This window comes from Anas platyrhynchos, chromosome 2 (genome assembly GCF_047663525.1).
Source record: "Anas platyrhynchos isolate ZD024472 breed Pekin duck chromosome 2, IASCAAS_PekinDuck_T2T, whole genome shotgun sequence".
NCBI classification, from domain to species: Eukaryota; Metazoa; Chordata; class Aves; order Anseriformes; family Anatidae; genus Anas; species Anas platyrhynchos.
Genome location: NC_092588.1, coordinates 131118362 through 131134422, shown reverse-complemented (window position 1 = coordinate 131134422; position 16061 = coordinate 131118362). Strand labels below are relative to the sequence as shown.

At 39.3% G+C, this 16061-nt stretch overlaps 1 protein-coding gene across 1 annotated transcript in view; it reads right to left on the bottom strand.

The window, feature by feature from the left end:
- THSD7A (thrombospondin type 1 domain containing 7A) overlaps nucleotides 1-16061 on the bottom strand; it is a 281624-nt gene that overhangs the window by 89845 nt on the left and 175718 nt on the right. The window contains exon 8 of the mRNA XM_038174823.2: nucleotides 13379-13582. Coding sequence (XP_038030751.2) covers nucleotides 13379-13582 — 204 coding nt within the window. The remainder of the gene's footprint in view (nucleotides 1-13378; nucleotides 13583-16061) is intronic.

Sequence of the window (16061 nt, the reverse complement as noted above, 5' to 3'; positions counted from 1 at the left end):
AGTTGCATCATAAATTAATAAATTTTCTGGAACCCGGTCTCCAAAATTTAAATGTTCTTCTCTCTGATGCAAGACCATAACCCACAGCTGAAGAGAATGAGTAAGAACATGCAGTTGACAGAACATTACATGAACTTCTCAGTTTTTCAACTATCTAGTATTTCATTGCTATAAAGTGGTGAATTTGCAGTAAGTTAACAACTATACATTCATAATTACCTTCTTGCCACAGAAATATACCTGTAATTTAGAAGGGGTTTTAAGAGAAGAAGAAAAATTATTTTGCATAGTAAAAGATGATTATAAACCTTTTCCTTTGCATTATTCATTCAGCTGTAGCTAGTCACTCTAGAGACTTGTCACTCTATATGTAATATGACAGCTCAATTCAATCACAGTTAAAACACAGCACTCGAGAGGTGTAAAGGAGATCACTGCCACTGTCATGTTTACACATTTCTGAGAAACAGTTTTATAATTAATTTCATGGATACTTCTGTCCATGTCCCACTACTGGCAGATAAAATGCAGTCTTCAGAGAACATCTTTTTATCCATCCTGCAGTGAATATCTTCTCATCATTACAAGTGGAAGGCACAGCATGCCCTTAGGCTGCTCAGACTATGAATTAATTTTGTCTTTTTGAAATATTTTCATAACTGATTCTTCCCTAGAAGACTAAAACTAACTTGCACATTTGCTTGTTTCTTTTCCCAGCCCCTCAGTATATGGATTCAGAGAAAAAGCTCTCAGGAAAGAAACCAGAGATAAATACCACTACATCTTACAAATCCATGCTAAATTAAAGAAATAAAATAACGTCACACAGCAAAACCAACAGAAACAGGAACACATCTGAAAATATACGGATGTTATAACTTTACTGCTTTGGTAGTAAGTTATACAAGCAAAAAACAGTCACAGATCTCCCCACAGACTTGCACTTACTCAAGAAATCAGCTGTAACCTGGAGATAAATTAGACCCCCCTCCCTCTGCTAGAAGGGTATCACTGGTTTTATAGAAGCCTCCCCCCAAAATTAAGAACCTTCTATCTAGCACTATTCTTTTTCCCATCTTTAAAAAATTATATACGCTCTGAGATAGAGTGTATATAGAACAAGGAATTTAATAATCTACTTAATATTTTTTCCTCTGGAAAACACTAATGCAATAACTTGCTATTTATAAAATAATATCAGTACCAGCAAGTGATGTCTAAAATCAGTAAAATTTAAAGCCAAACACCCAGTATTTCCTACAGCAATATTTACATTGCTAATCCATTTACCCCCAAATTTATATTAAGAAACCAAATAATAGTAAATGGTAAACTTGAAGTATTAAAGTTGCCTTTGTATAATGTGTTTTTTATTTTATTTTATTTTATTTTAATTGCATAATCACATGCTTCCTATTTTTCCACTGGGCCTCTTCCTCCTCCAGTTTACTGACTGTAAACTCCTTAATGAGAATCTATTTGGTATTTCTAGTTCTATTCTCTTTGTTCAAGGCCTAGGCCTGTTTTATTTAGCATACATTAATTAAAAGTGTTATTATTAAAGCAGAACTGGTAATTTTATTCTTAAGATCTTTCTATGATAGCACTGATGAATTTATTTTCTGAACACTCAAGATGTGGTAGGTCAGTATTATTTATATTTTGCTGATGATGAAGAAAAGGAGAGCAAAATTAAATCATGAAGAATGAGACAACCATAGCTAGTTGTCTCAAAGACAAAGAATTCATTACTACAAAATGCCCACTTAATCCCCAAAGGATTATATCCATTTCACAAATAAGTAGCAGGTTCTGTGGGGAAAATGTCATGTAAGCACAATTAAATAATTAAAGACTTCATCTGCTATATTTGCATAAGGATCAGACAAACAACCTAAGTTTCCTAATGTTTAAGGTCTTGACTCTGCAACCTAAGCCACTTAATTTTGACTTGGCATTTCTTTCCAATTTTCTAGTTTAAAATAGAAACCAAAGGAAAAATAGTAACTCTGCCATGGGTATTAGACTGATCCTGGACACTGACTGCTCTGGCCTTATGGGACAAATGCAGAAGTAGACTGTAACACACTGTGTGGAAAATTGACTACCATCAAATCTAATGGGTGGATACTGTCCTAGAACATTTTATCGTAAGTATTATTGATTTGCGTTGTGTAGTATCTTCCAAGAAAATATTTATTTTATAACTATATGACAATATTAGTATATGTAACACTATTATATGTAACATTATTTTTATTAGTATGTTTTGTAAAAATATTTGAAGTATTTTTGGAGTCTGCTTCAAGGCCGTTAACCCATGACAAAAACCCAAACCCAAAGAAGTTCAACATTGGTTCTATAAATCCAGTTTTATTATCCACCCATAAGTCCATAAATATCTTTTTTTTTTTTTTTTACTTGTTTCATAACAACATAATTTAAAATGACAAAGGGAATTTAAAATGACAAAGGGAAAAATGTAAAGCATTAAACTGATCTTCCCCCAAAACAAGTATTTTAAAATGTATCCACAATTACCACTCTAGTATTCTCACTATGACAGTTTGGAGTCAAATCAGGATTGAATTTCTGCTTTGCAGGCTGCTATGCAAACCAAAATTCAAGCATCAAAATTCCCCCTCCTAATTTGCCCACTGCTATTACTAGCAGTTACTGTAATAGCCTGCTTTTTCATCTGGTGATGCCATCAAAACCAAAAGCAAGTTACTAAGAGGGTACATCACATGAAACATGTAATTGCACTCTCTGTTTTACATTAGGAAAATATTTGTTTGTCCCACTGCAGCAACCTCTACTCCTTGATGTCCAGTAAACTTTAAGTACACCAATACTGCATTTTCTGTAAAGTTGTTATAGTAAATTTTATAAGAAAACATGCTCAAACCCAGCAAAATCATCTCACTAAGCCAAATTATTATCTATGACAATAGAAAAAGATTTTGGTAATTAGGATGGCCCACCCATTTTTAACTTAACCATATTCATTATGAACATTAATGTCACTTAAAAGCATTGTCCATACCAATCATTACATCACATTCCAGGCTAACTATAAATACATCACTTGCTTTCTCAATATCTTTTAAGTAGATATATATTATATATATATAATAAAATCAAATAATAAATAAAATCATATAATAAAATCAAATCATGTTCTTATACAAACACTAAAAGCATCCATTCTGATACAGAATTTAATAGGGATATTTCCACTTCTCTAATATCAAGATGAGAAACAAAAAGGAAATAGTATGACATACTGAATGTGACCTTTCATTGACAGAAGAATTATCAATTATCAAGCTTCCTGACTACAGAACTGAAATGGGATAGTTTCAGCAGTACCGTGCAGTAATTTTTCCTTGTATTGATTTATATTAAATAAAGCAAATCTTGTTAAATAAAAATGTCTTAAAAATCCAATGCTCTGAAACAGAATGGCCTGAGAATATCAATTCTAAGATCCTTTAAACAGACAATTTTACTGTCAGTAACAAACTCTGATGTATAATAAGCATCCAGTAAAATACTGAGTAATTTTTATGTTGCCAGACAAACCAAAAAAAAGGTTATGCATTTTACACCTTATATATTTACAGTGAAGAACAGAGTATGTGTCTTACATTTGTTTAAATGCCTAAGATGGTCAGCCTAAAAGCTGTCAGGAAGAAAAGAGCAGTTCCAATCAATTCTGTAATGACATTAGCTAGGAAATTAATATTGGGAAATGATGACTAATGCACATATAACCAAGTTCCTGTAAGCGTAAGGCAGTATGTGCTGAAAGAAACTGTCATTAGCCATTGTATTTTTCGACTTAATGACTGCTGAGCATTGGCCAGATTTTGATCTGGGTTCTCTTTCAGAAAATAACTCAATAATTCAATGTAATTTGAACTTGAATTTGGCTCTTCTTTCTTTTTAAAGAACACAAAGTGACAAAAAGTAGGTATTTTCTTTTTAAAATATTAATCAAAAATCCAATCAGATTGATCTGATCCAAGATTGATCTTCTTCCAATCCAAATAACCACATAATAGAAAAGGCAAAAGAAGTAGAATCTTTATAACTAGACACTCCTATAAACTTTCCATTGATTCACTTATGAAACTGAATGAAGACCAACAGCTGCTCATTTAGCATATATGATTCAAATCCTAGCATATGGAATGTAATGATTTTAAACTACCCACAATATTTTAAGTGAAATTGGTTGTATTAGTATATCTTGTTTCTTTCCTGAAGGTTACTCTATATATTTAATTAGATGCCTATTGTAAGAAGATGTAAAGCCACTACCTAAAAATTAAGAAACAAAATACATATGTTAGGAAGCTTTGAAAAAGAATTTAAAATACATGAAGAAATTTTATATGTTTTTCTGCAAAGTTAAATTCAGTAAAAGGAAAACAGTATTTCAGAAATGAGTATTTCTGAGTCTGGAGAAAAATAAAGTGACTAAATCCCATAGGACCATCATATGGCTGAAGGATGATGTCTTCTAGTCAGTCATGCTATCTGAGAATAACAGAAATAAAGGAAAATTACACTGTTCCACGTTGGAAAGCGCAGTGTTTGAATCACTCTACGCAGAGTAACTTACCTAATCTGTTTGAAATGTTTATATCTGAGTATCTTAAAATAGGCTTGTCCACTTTCTGCATGTTTTAATAAACTACCAACACCATTATTTTGCCTCTCAACCCTGCAAACAGGGTAGCCCACCCACATCACATAAAGATATTTTGTTATCACTGTTGTTGGAATTTGTACTCCAGTCTCACAAAGACCAGATCTGTGTCATCCACGTATGTCCACATACCAGAAGAGAACTTGGGACACTCAGCTCAATGAACACACATCTCTGCCTACACAATTTAAGGAACAATTTTACTATTTCAAAGAGTTGCAAAAATTTGCACACACACGAAGAGCCTTGTTGTTACCATGGCTCCTTCTTCTAAGCCCAGCCATCTCACACAGTTGAGAGACAGAACAGCCATGAGTCCTTCCCTTTCCCTGCAGAGCTAACTGTAACCCAATAATTACTGAGCCTGAACAAGGTCCAGAGGAAATTTGCCCTTCAAAAGTAAGATCTATTTTAGTGAAAGACATGTGCAGTGGTACAAAGCCCATTATGTTATAAAGGCTATAAACTGATATATTATTTAAACATTCCTACAAAACGAACAAATGATTTCATGCTAGTATCTGGGATTCAGAAACACACTGCTGACACCACAGTCACTGCTGGTACCCATGCTACAGAGTTCAGCCCCAAGGTGAAAACCTAAAAAAACATTGGGAGTGATCCATCATTCCACAGGCATTTTCAACACTAGTAAATGTTGCAGATTTTAAGGAAATGCTGTCCAAATTAATTTTGCCCTATTTACATATTAGTAGCGTTAGATGCTACAGAGGGGAGAATTGGCCATCTTTCCTACCATAAAGACTATCTAACATACAGAAATATTTTTGAAACAGTATTCTTCATAGATTTCCATAGCTACAGAGAAATAGAACAAATTCATCTCCTGTAAAATCACTCTTCTAAACTGTATTAAAGCATTTAATAATAGAGAATATATATGTATTTATTTATGTGTGTGCATGGATGCAAGTACGTCTTATAGATATTGCATACATATATAAATACCTGAAATAACTTTAATTTAAAAAATAAATCATCCTAAAACTAACCTGTAGCATGGAACATTAGCCACAGCTCTCTAATTATTACAACATTTTTATACATACTGACCATTCTGATCAGTTTCTGTCTAATCCTGGAGTTTCTTTACCAAAAATTAGCTTTTTCCCTTAAAGGAATTCCTTTGTAAAATTCCCTGAAAGACTAAGAATAAATATTCTGCAAATGTTCTCTCCATAGTAAATGCTGAAGTTCCATTTATATAATAAAATACATCTAAGTTCCTTATAGCCTCTGGAATGACAACCTGGAGTACTGACTCTCATATTTTTTTTCAGCCTGAATGAAAATTCTGATTACCACCATGGAAAGAGAATGACAAACACAGGCCTCCAGCAATAACACTGGAGGATAATCTATTGTTTGGTACGATCTCAAAGGTTGTAATGACTCTTATCTTTACAACAAATTGAAGAGAGAAGCTCATTCCAATTATATAAAATAACCTCACAAACACTGCCATTTGATTCTAATTGTAAAGTAAAACACCCAGGTCAAGTGAAGTCATCTCCACTGATTATGCTTTAAATGTATATAACAACGTAACAATCAACAGAAAGAGAAGATACTTATCAGTGTGGGGTTTATCTTACATGAAAGCAGTGCACTTACAGTACAATGTTTATTCTGAAAATTAAAACCCCAGCTTTTTTCATTTTATATAGCAAAAGCCTAGTGGAAAACACACTTTTGTTTTAATATACTGTAGTCCATTTGATTCAACTTCTCCTGTCCAAACACTGATTGGCTAATTAATTCATATGAACTCAAAGAAAAAAATATATTGAAGACACCAAAGAGTACTGTTAAGCAAAGATTAGATCAATTTTAGTATTTCTAACCTCCAATAACGATTTCCTACATGTTTCTTTGCACATTCACTCCTACCTTTAAAAATGAATGAAATTTCCTTTATGTCATTTAGATTAAGACTACGGTAACATATGACTATCATGCAAATTATGTATCCAGTCAATTGAACTGGATCAATGTAGTGCTCTCCAAAAATTGCTCAAAGGGCAATGAATATCCCAAATTTCATACGATGTTTATTTTAAACCATGATGGTTAGACAATGCAAGAGTAGTATTCTCCAGACTTTATTTTACTGCAAACTATCTTGCAGCCACAGGTCTTGATGTGAAATTACCTTGATTGCAAGGTGCTGCTCTCCTAGATTTTATAGAGCATGATCTAGATGCCCACAACAAGAGAGGGTTGTGTGCATTTAAGTGAGAATTTAAGAGTTGCATACAGGATTTTCAGTGGGGTGGGTGCTTTTGCTGGCAAATTAATGAGATGCTTGAGAAGAGCTGGCTTGGCAGGACACCTAATGAGGCTGGTGGGTCCTTTCTTTGTTTCCTTCTACACTATTGTGCTAATCTTCCTCAGGAGTGTCCTTAGCAAAAGCTGCTTGGCGTTACTGGTGAAGATCACAGGAGATCCTTTACTAAGAGAAGGAAGGGATTACACGGAAGAGTAGAGACAATCCACTACATTATCCTCCAATGTTTTTGCACGCCTATCATAAGCTATTGAACACATATCATTATGGGTGACTGGATCTTTACAAAATAAACCATAACTGCAATTTGTTTTCTCCTGTTGCTGTAGCTGTACCCACAACTATTTAATCTGAAGGACTGACAGGCACACGGACAAAGCTAGACTTTTTGTTCTTAAGATTGTTGATATAGATAATGTAAAATGCCATATAATTCAGAAAGACTCAGGGAAAAAGAAAAGGATTAATATTGGGGGTAAAAAATATGTAATCACAAGTCTTCTAAGGCAAATTTGGCCAAATTCAGCCCATTCATTGCAGAGAATCACCAAATCATGGAATTGTCTAGGTTGGAAGACACCTAAAGATCATCAAGTCCAACCTCTGACCTAACACCTAACAAGCCCTCCACTAAACCATATCGCTAAGTTCAACATCTAAACGTCTTTTAAAGACCTCCAGGGATGGTGACTCCACCACTTCCCTGGGCAGCCCATTCCAATGCCTCACAACCCTCTCAGTAAAGAAGTTATTCCTAATATCCAACCTAAAACTCCCCTGGTGCAACTTTAGCCCGTTCCCCCTTGTCCTGTCACCAGGCACGTGGGACAATAGACCAACCCCCACCTCACTACAGCCTCCTTTAATGGACTCATAAAGAGCAATAAGGTCGCCCCTGAGCCTCCTTTTCTCCAGGCTTAACAAACCCAGCTCCCTCAGCCGCTCCTCGTAGGACTTGTTCTCCAGATCCCTCACCAGCTTTGTCACCCTTCTCTGGACTCGCTCGAGCACCTCCATGTCCTTCTTGTAGCAAGGGGCCCAAAACTGAACACAGTACTCAAGGTGTGGCCTCACCAGAGCTGAGTACAAGGGGACAATCACTTCCCTAGACCTGCTGGCCACACTGCTTCTTATGCAAGCCAGGATGCTGTTTTGCCCACCTGAGCACACTGATGGCTCATATTCACCCAACTATCCACCAATACTCCCCGTGTCCTTCTCTACCTGGCAGCTTTCCAACCACTCATCTCCCAGCCTGTAGCTCTGCTTGGGGTTATTGCACCCCAGGTGCAAGACTTGTTGAACTTCGTGCAGTTGACCTCAGCCCATTGGTCCAGCCTATCCAGATCCTCCTGCAGAGCCTTCCTACCCTCAAGCAGATTGACTCACGCACCTAACTTGGTGTCATCTGCAAACTTACTGAGGGTGCACTCATTGCCCTCATCCAGACCATCAATAAAGATATTAAAGAGGACCGGCCCCAGTACCGAGCCCTGGGGAACGCCACTAGTGACCAGCCTCCAACTGGATTTAACTCCATTCACCACAACTCTTTGGGCCTGGCTATCCAGCCAGTTTTTAATCCAACAAAGTGTACGCCAGTCCAAGCCAAGAGCAGCCAGTTTCTTGAGGAGAATGCTGTGGGAAACGGTGTCAAAAGCCTTGCTGAAGTCAAGGTAGACCATATCCACAGCCTCCCCCTCATCCACCAAGCACGTCACTTTGTCATAGAAGGAGATCAGGTTCGTCAAGCAGGACCTGCCTTTCATAAACCCATGCTGACTGGGCATGATCACCTGACTACCCTGTAAGTGCCATGTGATGACACAAGATAATCTGCTCCATGAGCTTCCCTGGCACTGAGGCCCATAGTTTCCCAGGGCTGCCCTCCAGCCCTTCTTGTAAATGGGCGTCATGTTTGCATGCAGCCAGTTGACTGGGACCTCCCCCAATAGCCAGGACTGCTGATAAATGACGGTAAGTGGCTTGGCCAGGTCCTCCGCCAGTTCTCTCAGTATCCTCAGGTGGATTCCAACTGTCCCCATCGACTTGCGTACATCCAAGTACCGTAGTAGGTCGCCAACCTTTTCTTCATGGATAGTGAGGGCCACATTCTTCTCCCCATCCCCTTCCACCAGTTCAGGGTACTGGGTATCCAGAGAGCAACTAGTTTTGCCGCTAAAGACTGAGGCAAAGAAGGGATTAAGCACCTCTGCCTTTTCCTCATCTTTCATAACTAAGTTCCTCCCCCCTGCCCCCTGCATCCAGTAAAGGCTAGAGATTCTCCTTAGTCCTCCGTTTTTCATTGATGTATCTGTAAAAACATTTTCTTTTTTTTTTTTTTTTTTTTTTTTTTTAACAGCAGTAGCCAGATTGAGTTCCAGATGAGCTTTGGCCTTTCTAATTTTGTCCCTGCACTGCCTCGCAACATCCTTATAGTCCTCCCGAGTGGCCCGCCCTCTTTTCCAAAGAATGTAAACACTCCTTTTTCTGCTAAGCACAAGCCACAATTCTCTGTTCAGCCAGGCCAGTCTCCTTCCCTGCCGGCTTGTCTTTGGGCACGTGAGGACAGACCGCTCCTGCGCCATTACGGTTTCCTCCTTGAAGAGCGCCCAGCATTTCTGGACTCCTCTGCCCTTCAGAACCACCTCCCAAGGGACTCTACCAATCAGTGTCCTGAACAGTTCAAAGTCAGCCCTCCAGAAGTCCAATATAGAGGTTTCATTGGTCCCCTTCCTGGCTTCTTCAAGAATGGAGAACTCTACCATTTCATGGTCACTCTGCCCAAGACAGTTTCCAACCACCACATCTCCAACCAGTCCTTCTCTGTTTGTGAAGAGAAGGTCTAGCAGGGCACCTCCCCTGGTAGGCTCACTAACCAGCTGTGTCAGGAAGCTATCTACCATGCTCTCCAGAAACCTCCTAGACTGCTTTCTCTGGGCTGTGTTGTGCTTCCAGGATATACATGTATCTGGGAAGTTGAAGTCCCCCACAAGAACAAGCGCTAACGATTTCACAACTTTTGTCAGCTGCCTGTAGAACTCCTCATCAGTCTCCTCATCCTGGTTCAGCAGTCTATAACAGACCCCCACCAGGATGCTTCCCTTGTTGGCCTTCCCGCTGATCCTAACCCATAGGGACTCAACCTTATCATTCCCAGCCTCAAGTTCCATGACATCCAAACTCTCTCTGATATACAGAGCCACACAACCACCCCTCCCATGCTGCCTGTCTCTTCTGAAGAGCCTACAGCCAGACATTGCAGAACTCCAGTCATGAGAGTGGTCCCACCACGTTTCCGTGATGGCAACCAAGTTGTAGCCTGCCTGCCAAACAATGGCTTCCAGCTCCTCCTGTTTGTTACCCATGCTGCGTGCATTGGTGTAGATGCACTTCAGTTGGACCATTGCCTTCTCTCCTAGCCTTGCCATTGTTCCCCCTGGCACAGCTCTAACAAGCCTTGTTTCAGCCCCATCCCCCTTCTCACCTAGTTTAAAGCCCTCTCAATGAGCCCTGCCAGCTCCTGGCCCAGGATCCGTTTTCCCCTTACAGATAGGGACCCGTCTGCGGCCATCAGGCCAGATGCTGAGTAAAGCACCCCATGGTCAGAAAAAAACAAAATTTCTGTGTTGGCACCAGCCTCTGAGCCACGCGTTTATCAGGTGGGCTTTCCATGTGCTCTCTATACCCCTCCCTGCCACTGTAGGGATGGATGAAAACACTACCTGTACTCCTGCTCTATCCATTAACAGTCCCAGTCCCCTAAAGTCCCATTAGATGGTCTTCAGGCTTCTCTCTTCAATGTCATCACTGCCAGCCTGGACTATTAAAAGAGGATAATAGTCAGAGGCAAACCAGATTGGGAAGCTTTCTGGCAATGTCCCTGACCCTGGCCCCAGGGAGGCAGCAGAATTCCCTACGGGTAGGGTCAGGCCGATAAATAGGTCCCTCTGTTCCCCTGAGAAGGGAATCGCCCACAACAATCACCCTTCTTTTTGTCCTGGTGGAGGCTGTCCTGAGGCGTGGAGTCGACTTCCTCGCTCTAGGCATCCTCCTGGGTAGACTTTCTACCTCTTCCTCAGCTCCTGGTCTCTCAAGCTCCAGGGCCTCAAAACATGTTGCATAGGGGCACCTGGGAAGTTTGGGCTGGTGGGGGGGGGGGCATCGCCTGCAATGTCGAGCAGGGACCTGTCTCCATTCCTCCTCAACTCCTAGGTCCCCTGCCTCTGCCCAACAGCAACAGGGCAGGGGGTCCACCCCCTCTGGGGTGTCTCACCCCAGTGCCTGCCCTTCAGGCCACACAGGGAGTTGCTCTACCAGTCTATCTCCTGCTCACACTCCCTGATATCCCTCAACCCCTCTCAAGGTCATGGCAGACCTTGAGTTCTGCCATGAGGCGGACCAGGTCATCCACCTGCTCGCACCTCACGCACAGTCTCTCTTCCCCCGCAGGTGGTAGCAAAAGGCTCAGGCACTCCCTGCACCCGGAGACCTGAACTGCCACAGTTTTGAGCGGGCAGTCGGTCTGGGTGTGTACAGACTTCCTGGAGAGCACACTGTGCCTGGTGGAGAACATCACAGCTTAGCTAGCGGCAGACCGCCATTAAAGGAGGTGTTTGTATGGGCAGAGGGGAGCGCTCTGCCCTTCCTGCTTGCCCTGCTGTGCTAACTGCCTTCTTACGTGCCACGCCCTGTTTGCCCGTCCTGGTCGCTGCACTCCTGGTCACTCGCGCTTCTTAGGGACAGACTGGGGAGGGGGCGCTGCTGGCTCCACCTACACCTCGTTCTCGCCTCGTTCACCCCCCTCGCGAGGGCTGCTGGTCCTGGTGTCTCCCTCGAGTGGGCTCGGTGCCGGAAAAATTAGCCCTGCCTGTCCGATCCCCTGCTCCGCTGCAGAACGCATCTGCCCCTCTAGCCGATTGCCTGCAAGAACAAATCCTGCAAGTTTGAAGCAGAAGAGAGAACTACTGCATGCAGAAAACACAGTTAAAGGCTTGATGGTTTGTGTGCTCCAAAGGCATAATGTTTACCATTTATTATAGTTAATATAAACATCTATATTACAATTTCTGTTGAAGTTATGCTAATCAGGTGTTAGAAGTCAGCAAATACCACTCCTCAAAACCAAAGGTAAATCACATTATCCAGAATCTAGTAAAGCAAAAAAATATTTTTTTTGTCTTATATATTCATTTGCTGTTTAAAAAAAGAAAACACAATTATTTGTGAAATGCTCTTATGATGAAAAGGCTATTTTTCATCTGAGAACATTTACAAATAAAATTTAAAATAGTTTCAGTAGTGTTGGCCAGAAACAATTACACTGTCTGAATGGAAATTTTTGAGAAAGAGACATAAAATATAATAGGTTCAATACTGTCATTCTAAGCTAATCTCTTTCTGAGCTGTAAAAATTGTTACCGTTTCTCTTAGGTGTATGAAGAAAAATAAAGCTTACACATTAACTCTGAGGTTTTCAGTATAAGCCCCAAAACTCAATTATGACCCAAGTTCTTGAGCATGAAAGCTCACGGTTTAAATCTCTTTGTAATCACCTCTGACTACTTCTGACCAATCTAATTACAAAATGTTTTGTGCAGCTGTTAAACACCAGAGGTGTCCCTTTAATTCTCTACAGAGAGTTAGAAGTCTGTTAGCATAACTACACTGTAGTCAGTATAATTATTGTAATTCATATGCTGTTCTTGAGTAGACTATAATACTACTAATGAATAAGGAATATTCTCCCAACATTAATCATGAATTTTCCGTAGATAAGAGTATTTTGTAAGCTGCTTTCAAAATTGGCTTTTATGACTATGTCGTGCAAAATCTGTTTTCCCTCACAGAAGGATAATTGAATAATGGTGATATTCTTTGTGACCTCCTGAAGAAGAGGGACAGCCTGGACTGTCAAATCAGCTTCATAACACACATCAAACTAAGTTTTTTAATAAACACATTACTATTTTTCTTCCAGCTATCCTTACTGCAATGTGTCTTTATTCACACTTTATTTGGTTTTGGCTTCAGTAGATCAGATTTGTTAGTTGAATTACATCAGGGAATTCAGTCAAGTCATTGCAGGCATGAGTCAGACCTACTGAAAAACAACAGCTGATTTGTATTTACATTTCTCCAAGTCTCTTCAGAAACCTTTGAAAGCCTATGGTGTGTAGCAGTTAGCAGGCCTATCCTGCCTTCCAATACCAATACTAAAGGACATCGCTGTTCCAGATGGCTCTGTCCTAAGGAACTAAGAAAGCTGAGAACAACAAAAACTGCTACCTTTTCAGACTACATGTTAGTATATTCAATCTAGCTGGTGTGGACCATGGGAAAAAGCATCTTACCATCACCATTGACACAGACGACAACAGGCACCTGAGTACCAGGGCCACATGGCTTCTCATTGTCGGGAACACACTCCTCCAGCCCCACAATTCTCCAGTCATAGCATGAGGGCTCTTCACATGGGATGGCTTCCAGCAGGTGAGGACAGTTTCCCGTTCCTCCTGTAGGCTCATTGGTAATGCGCCGTTTCCTTAGTTTAAAGCCTGCAATGTCCGTGAAGATATAAGTGGTGGAATAATACAATTATAAAATGCAAAGTGAAGGGATTTTTATCTATCTCCATCTGAATGAACTGTTATTTCTACTCTGTGTAAAAAAACACTGCAGATGCTCCATGTCATATCACCTTTCTAGATAATTAGGTAGAAGAACTTGTTACAGAAAGAAGTAAAACATAGCAAGTGCTTCACATGTTTTGAGCTTATTCAGTACACTTTGCCTTTAACCCTTGTTTGTCCTAGTCATACATACTTCTCAGGAGACAATATTCATTTCTCATGCTTTGCTCTTGCTGGATCTATCTCATCTAACAAATCTTGGTTAGATTCCTGGGTTGACATTTCTCAAACTTGTTTGTCTTTTCAGGAATTTTCTAACCGTGATGGATTATTAAGTGAAACCACTTTACAAACAAAGACTAACTTGCCAGAAAAGGCAAGGCATGGAAAGAAAAGGACTATAATTCCAATAAGTCTTATGAAAAAAAGAAAATGTTGGTCATTAACATCACAATATTCCCTTGTAAGCACTTACAAAATTCCTTCTGACTATCTAACCTCATTTTGGATAGGAAAAACTGATAGTCCATTATACAGTGTGACACCTGCCAGATTGATTTCAGTCTTTAAAAGCAACTCTGTCCCTCACTTTCAGGGTGGCATATTTAAGAATTCATTCTATAGTCAGACTATGCTAACCAGACTGAATGGGTTCAGAAAAGTTTCTCATGTAATAATTTTCTGTAGTTTCTGGTACATCTGAAACTACAGGTGTATCAGATACATCTGAAACTACTACTTTAACTAACATCTTTTCACCTCTCTTCAGAGGTTACTTTGTTTTATCACAATATTCAGGCTGGCTAGTAATACACAAATATTATTTATAAAGCACTGCATATAACTCTTTAATTTTTACCAAGATGCAAACTAAACAGTAGAGAGTTTTCACACACTTATGTGCAAGAATTGATCCTATGCTTGGTAATATGCCTCATAATTCAATTATAGTAAATGATACTTCAAAAATATGTTTATATTTCTATGCACCTTTGTTTTCTCTGTATTGAAGAGTTTGTCAAAATTAAGACTTAAAAGTTTACAGTTTACCACAAAAGGCTGATATTTCCAAAGAACACCGGTGTTCTTTCACTTTGTTTCTTTCACCAGTGTTCAACAAAAGAGGCAAATGACAGACAGTAAAGGACCATTACTGAAACATGCAGACAGCCTTTTCGCTAAGAGTGGGAGGGTCTATGCAACTTTTACATCATTTTCTCAGAAGAACTAGAACCACATAGAAAGTTTACCAGGGAAGCACAAGAAAAAATGAAAAGCTGATTTTTATATTATTATGTGTCTCTCGAAAATACTTTACAGAATGCTGATGATAACTATATGATAACTATAAAATATCTGTGTTAAATAAGGAATGAATGCAATATATTGCAGTAAAACAGATAAACTGGAGTATTGAAAAATATCATACTGAATGTCATTTTATAGCAGAAAGATATGCAACATCTTTTATATCCTGCGTTTGGTCTATTTCATGTTTATTGATCATCTTAGGTAGGTAAAACTACCCTTTTGAGTAGCATATTAAACACTCATTAAGCCACAGCCAAAGAGAAGCAATATAAAATAATTTATCTATAACAATTATTTCTGTTAAGCATCAGTTCTTGATTCACACAAAACCATCTCTACTTCATTCTTACATGCACCAGAACTGAGTTGGCAACAGCACTGCAATTCACATGCATCTCAAATACTAGAAGACAGAATAGGCAAACCAAAAGGCAAATTCCTACTCTTTGCAACCAAGAGCTTGACAAATCACAGTTCAGTTTTGTGTCTGTACATGAAGATGTGTTTTCCTTGCAAAGGAAATCAAGACATAGGGGAAAGAGGCATGATACCCATCTGTACAATCAGATACAAATAGGGATATCTGTATATATGAATTACAAGGATATAACTGTTTAGCTAACCTGTGCTGCAGAGCACATGCAGCCAGTGAGACTCCAGAGTAAATATTACAATTATCACATAGCTGAAACACCAAAAGCATGGGAACAAAATGCAGCTCAGAGTAGCACAAAGGTAAATGTGCTACTCTCATTCAAATAGTACACAGTATTATGATATTTTTATACAAACTAATGCTTATGCTCCTATCAGAGGTTTCCTCTTGTCAGTTTGGATTTTAAACAAAGTAATATCTTTGTCCAAGAGCTCCTCTACTGCACAGGGAACCAGCACAAAACTTTAACAGGCAGCTTGTCCCTCAGCTTTGCTCCAACTCAACCCTTACTGTACACATCAGAACCCTCAATACTAAAGCGTAATTTTCCCTGCTTTTATCTGTGGGATTAAAGACTTGCATAAAGTACATTCTAATACATTTCCATTAGGCAAGGGTCCAAATCAGTTTTGCAAACATAAATGTTACTCTTGAAAA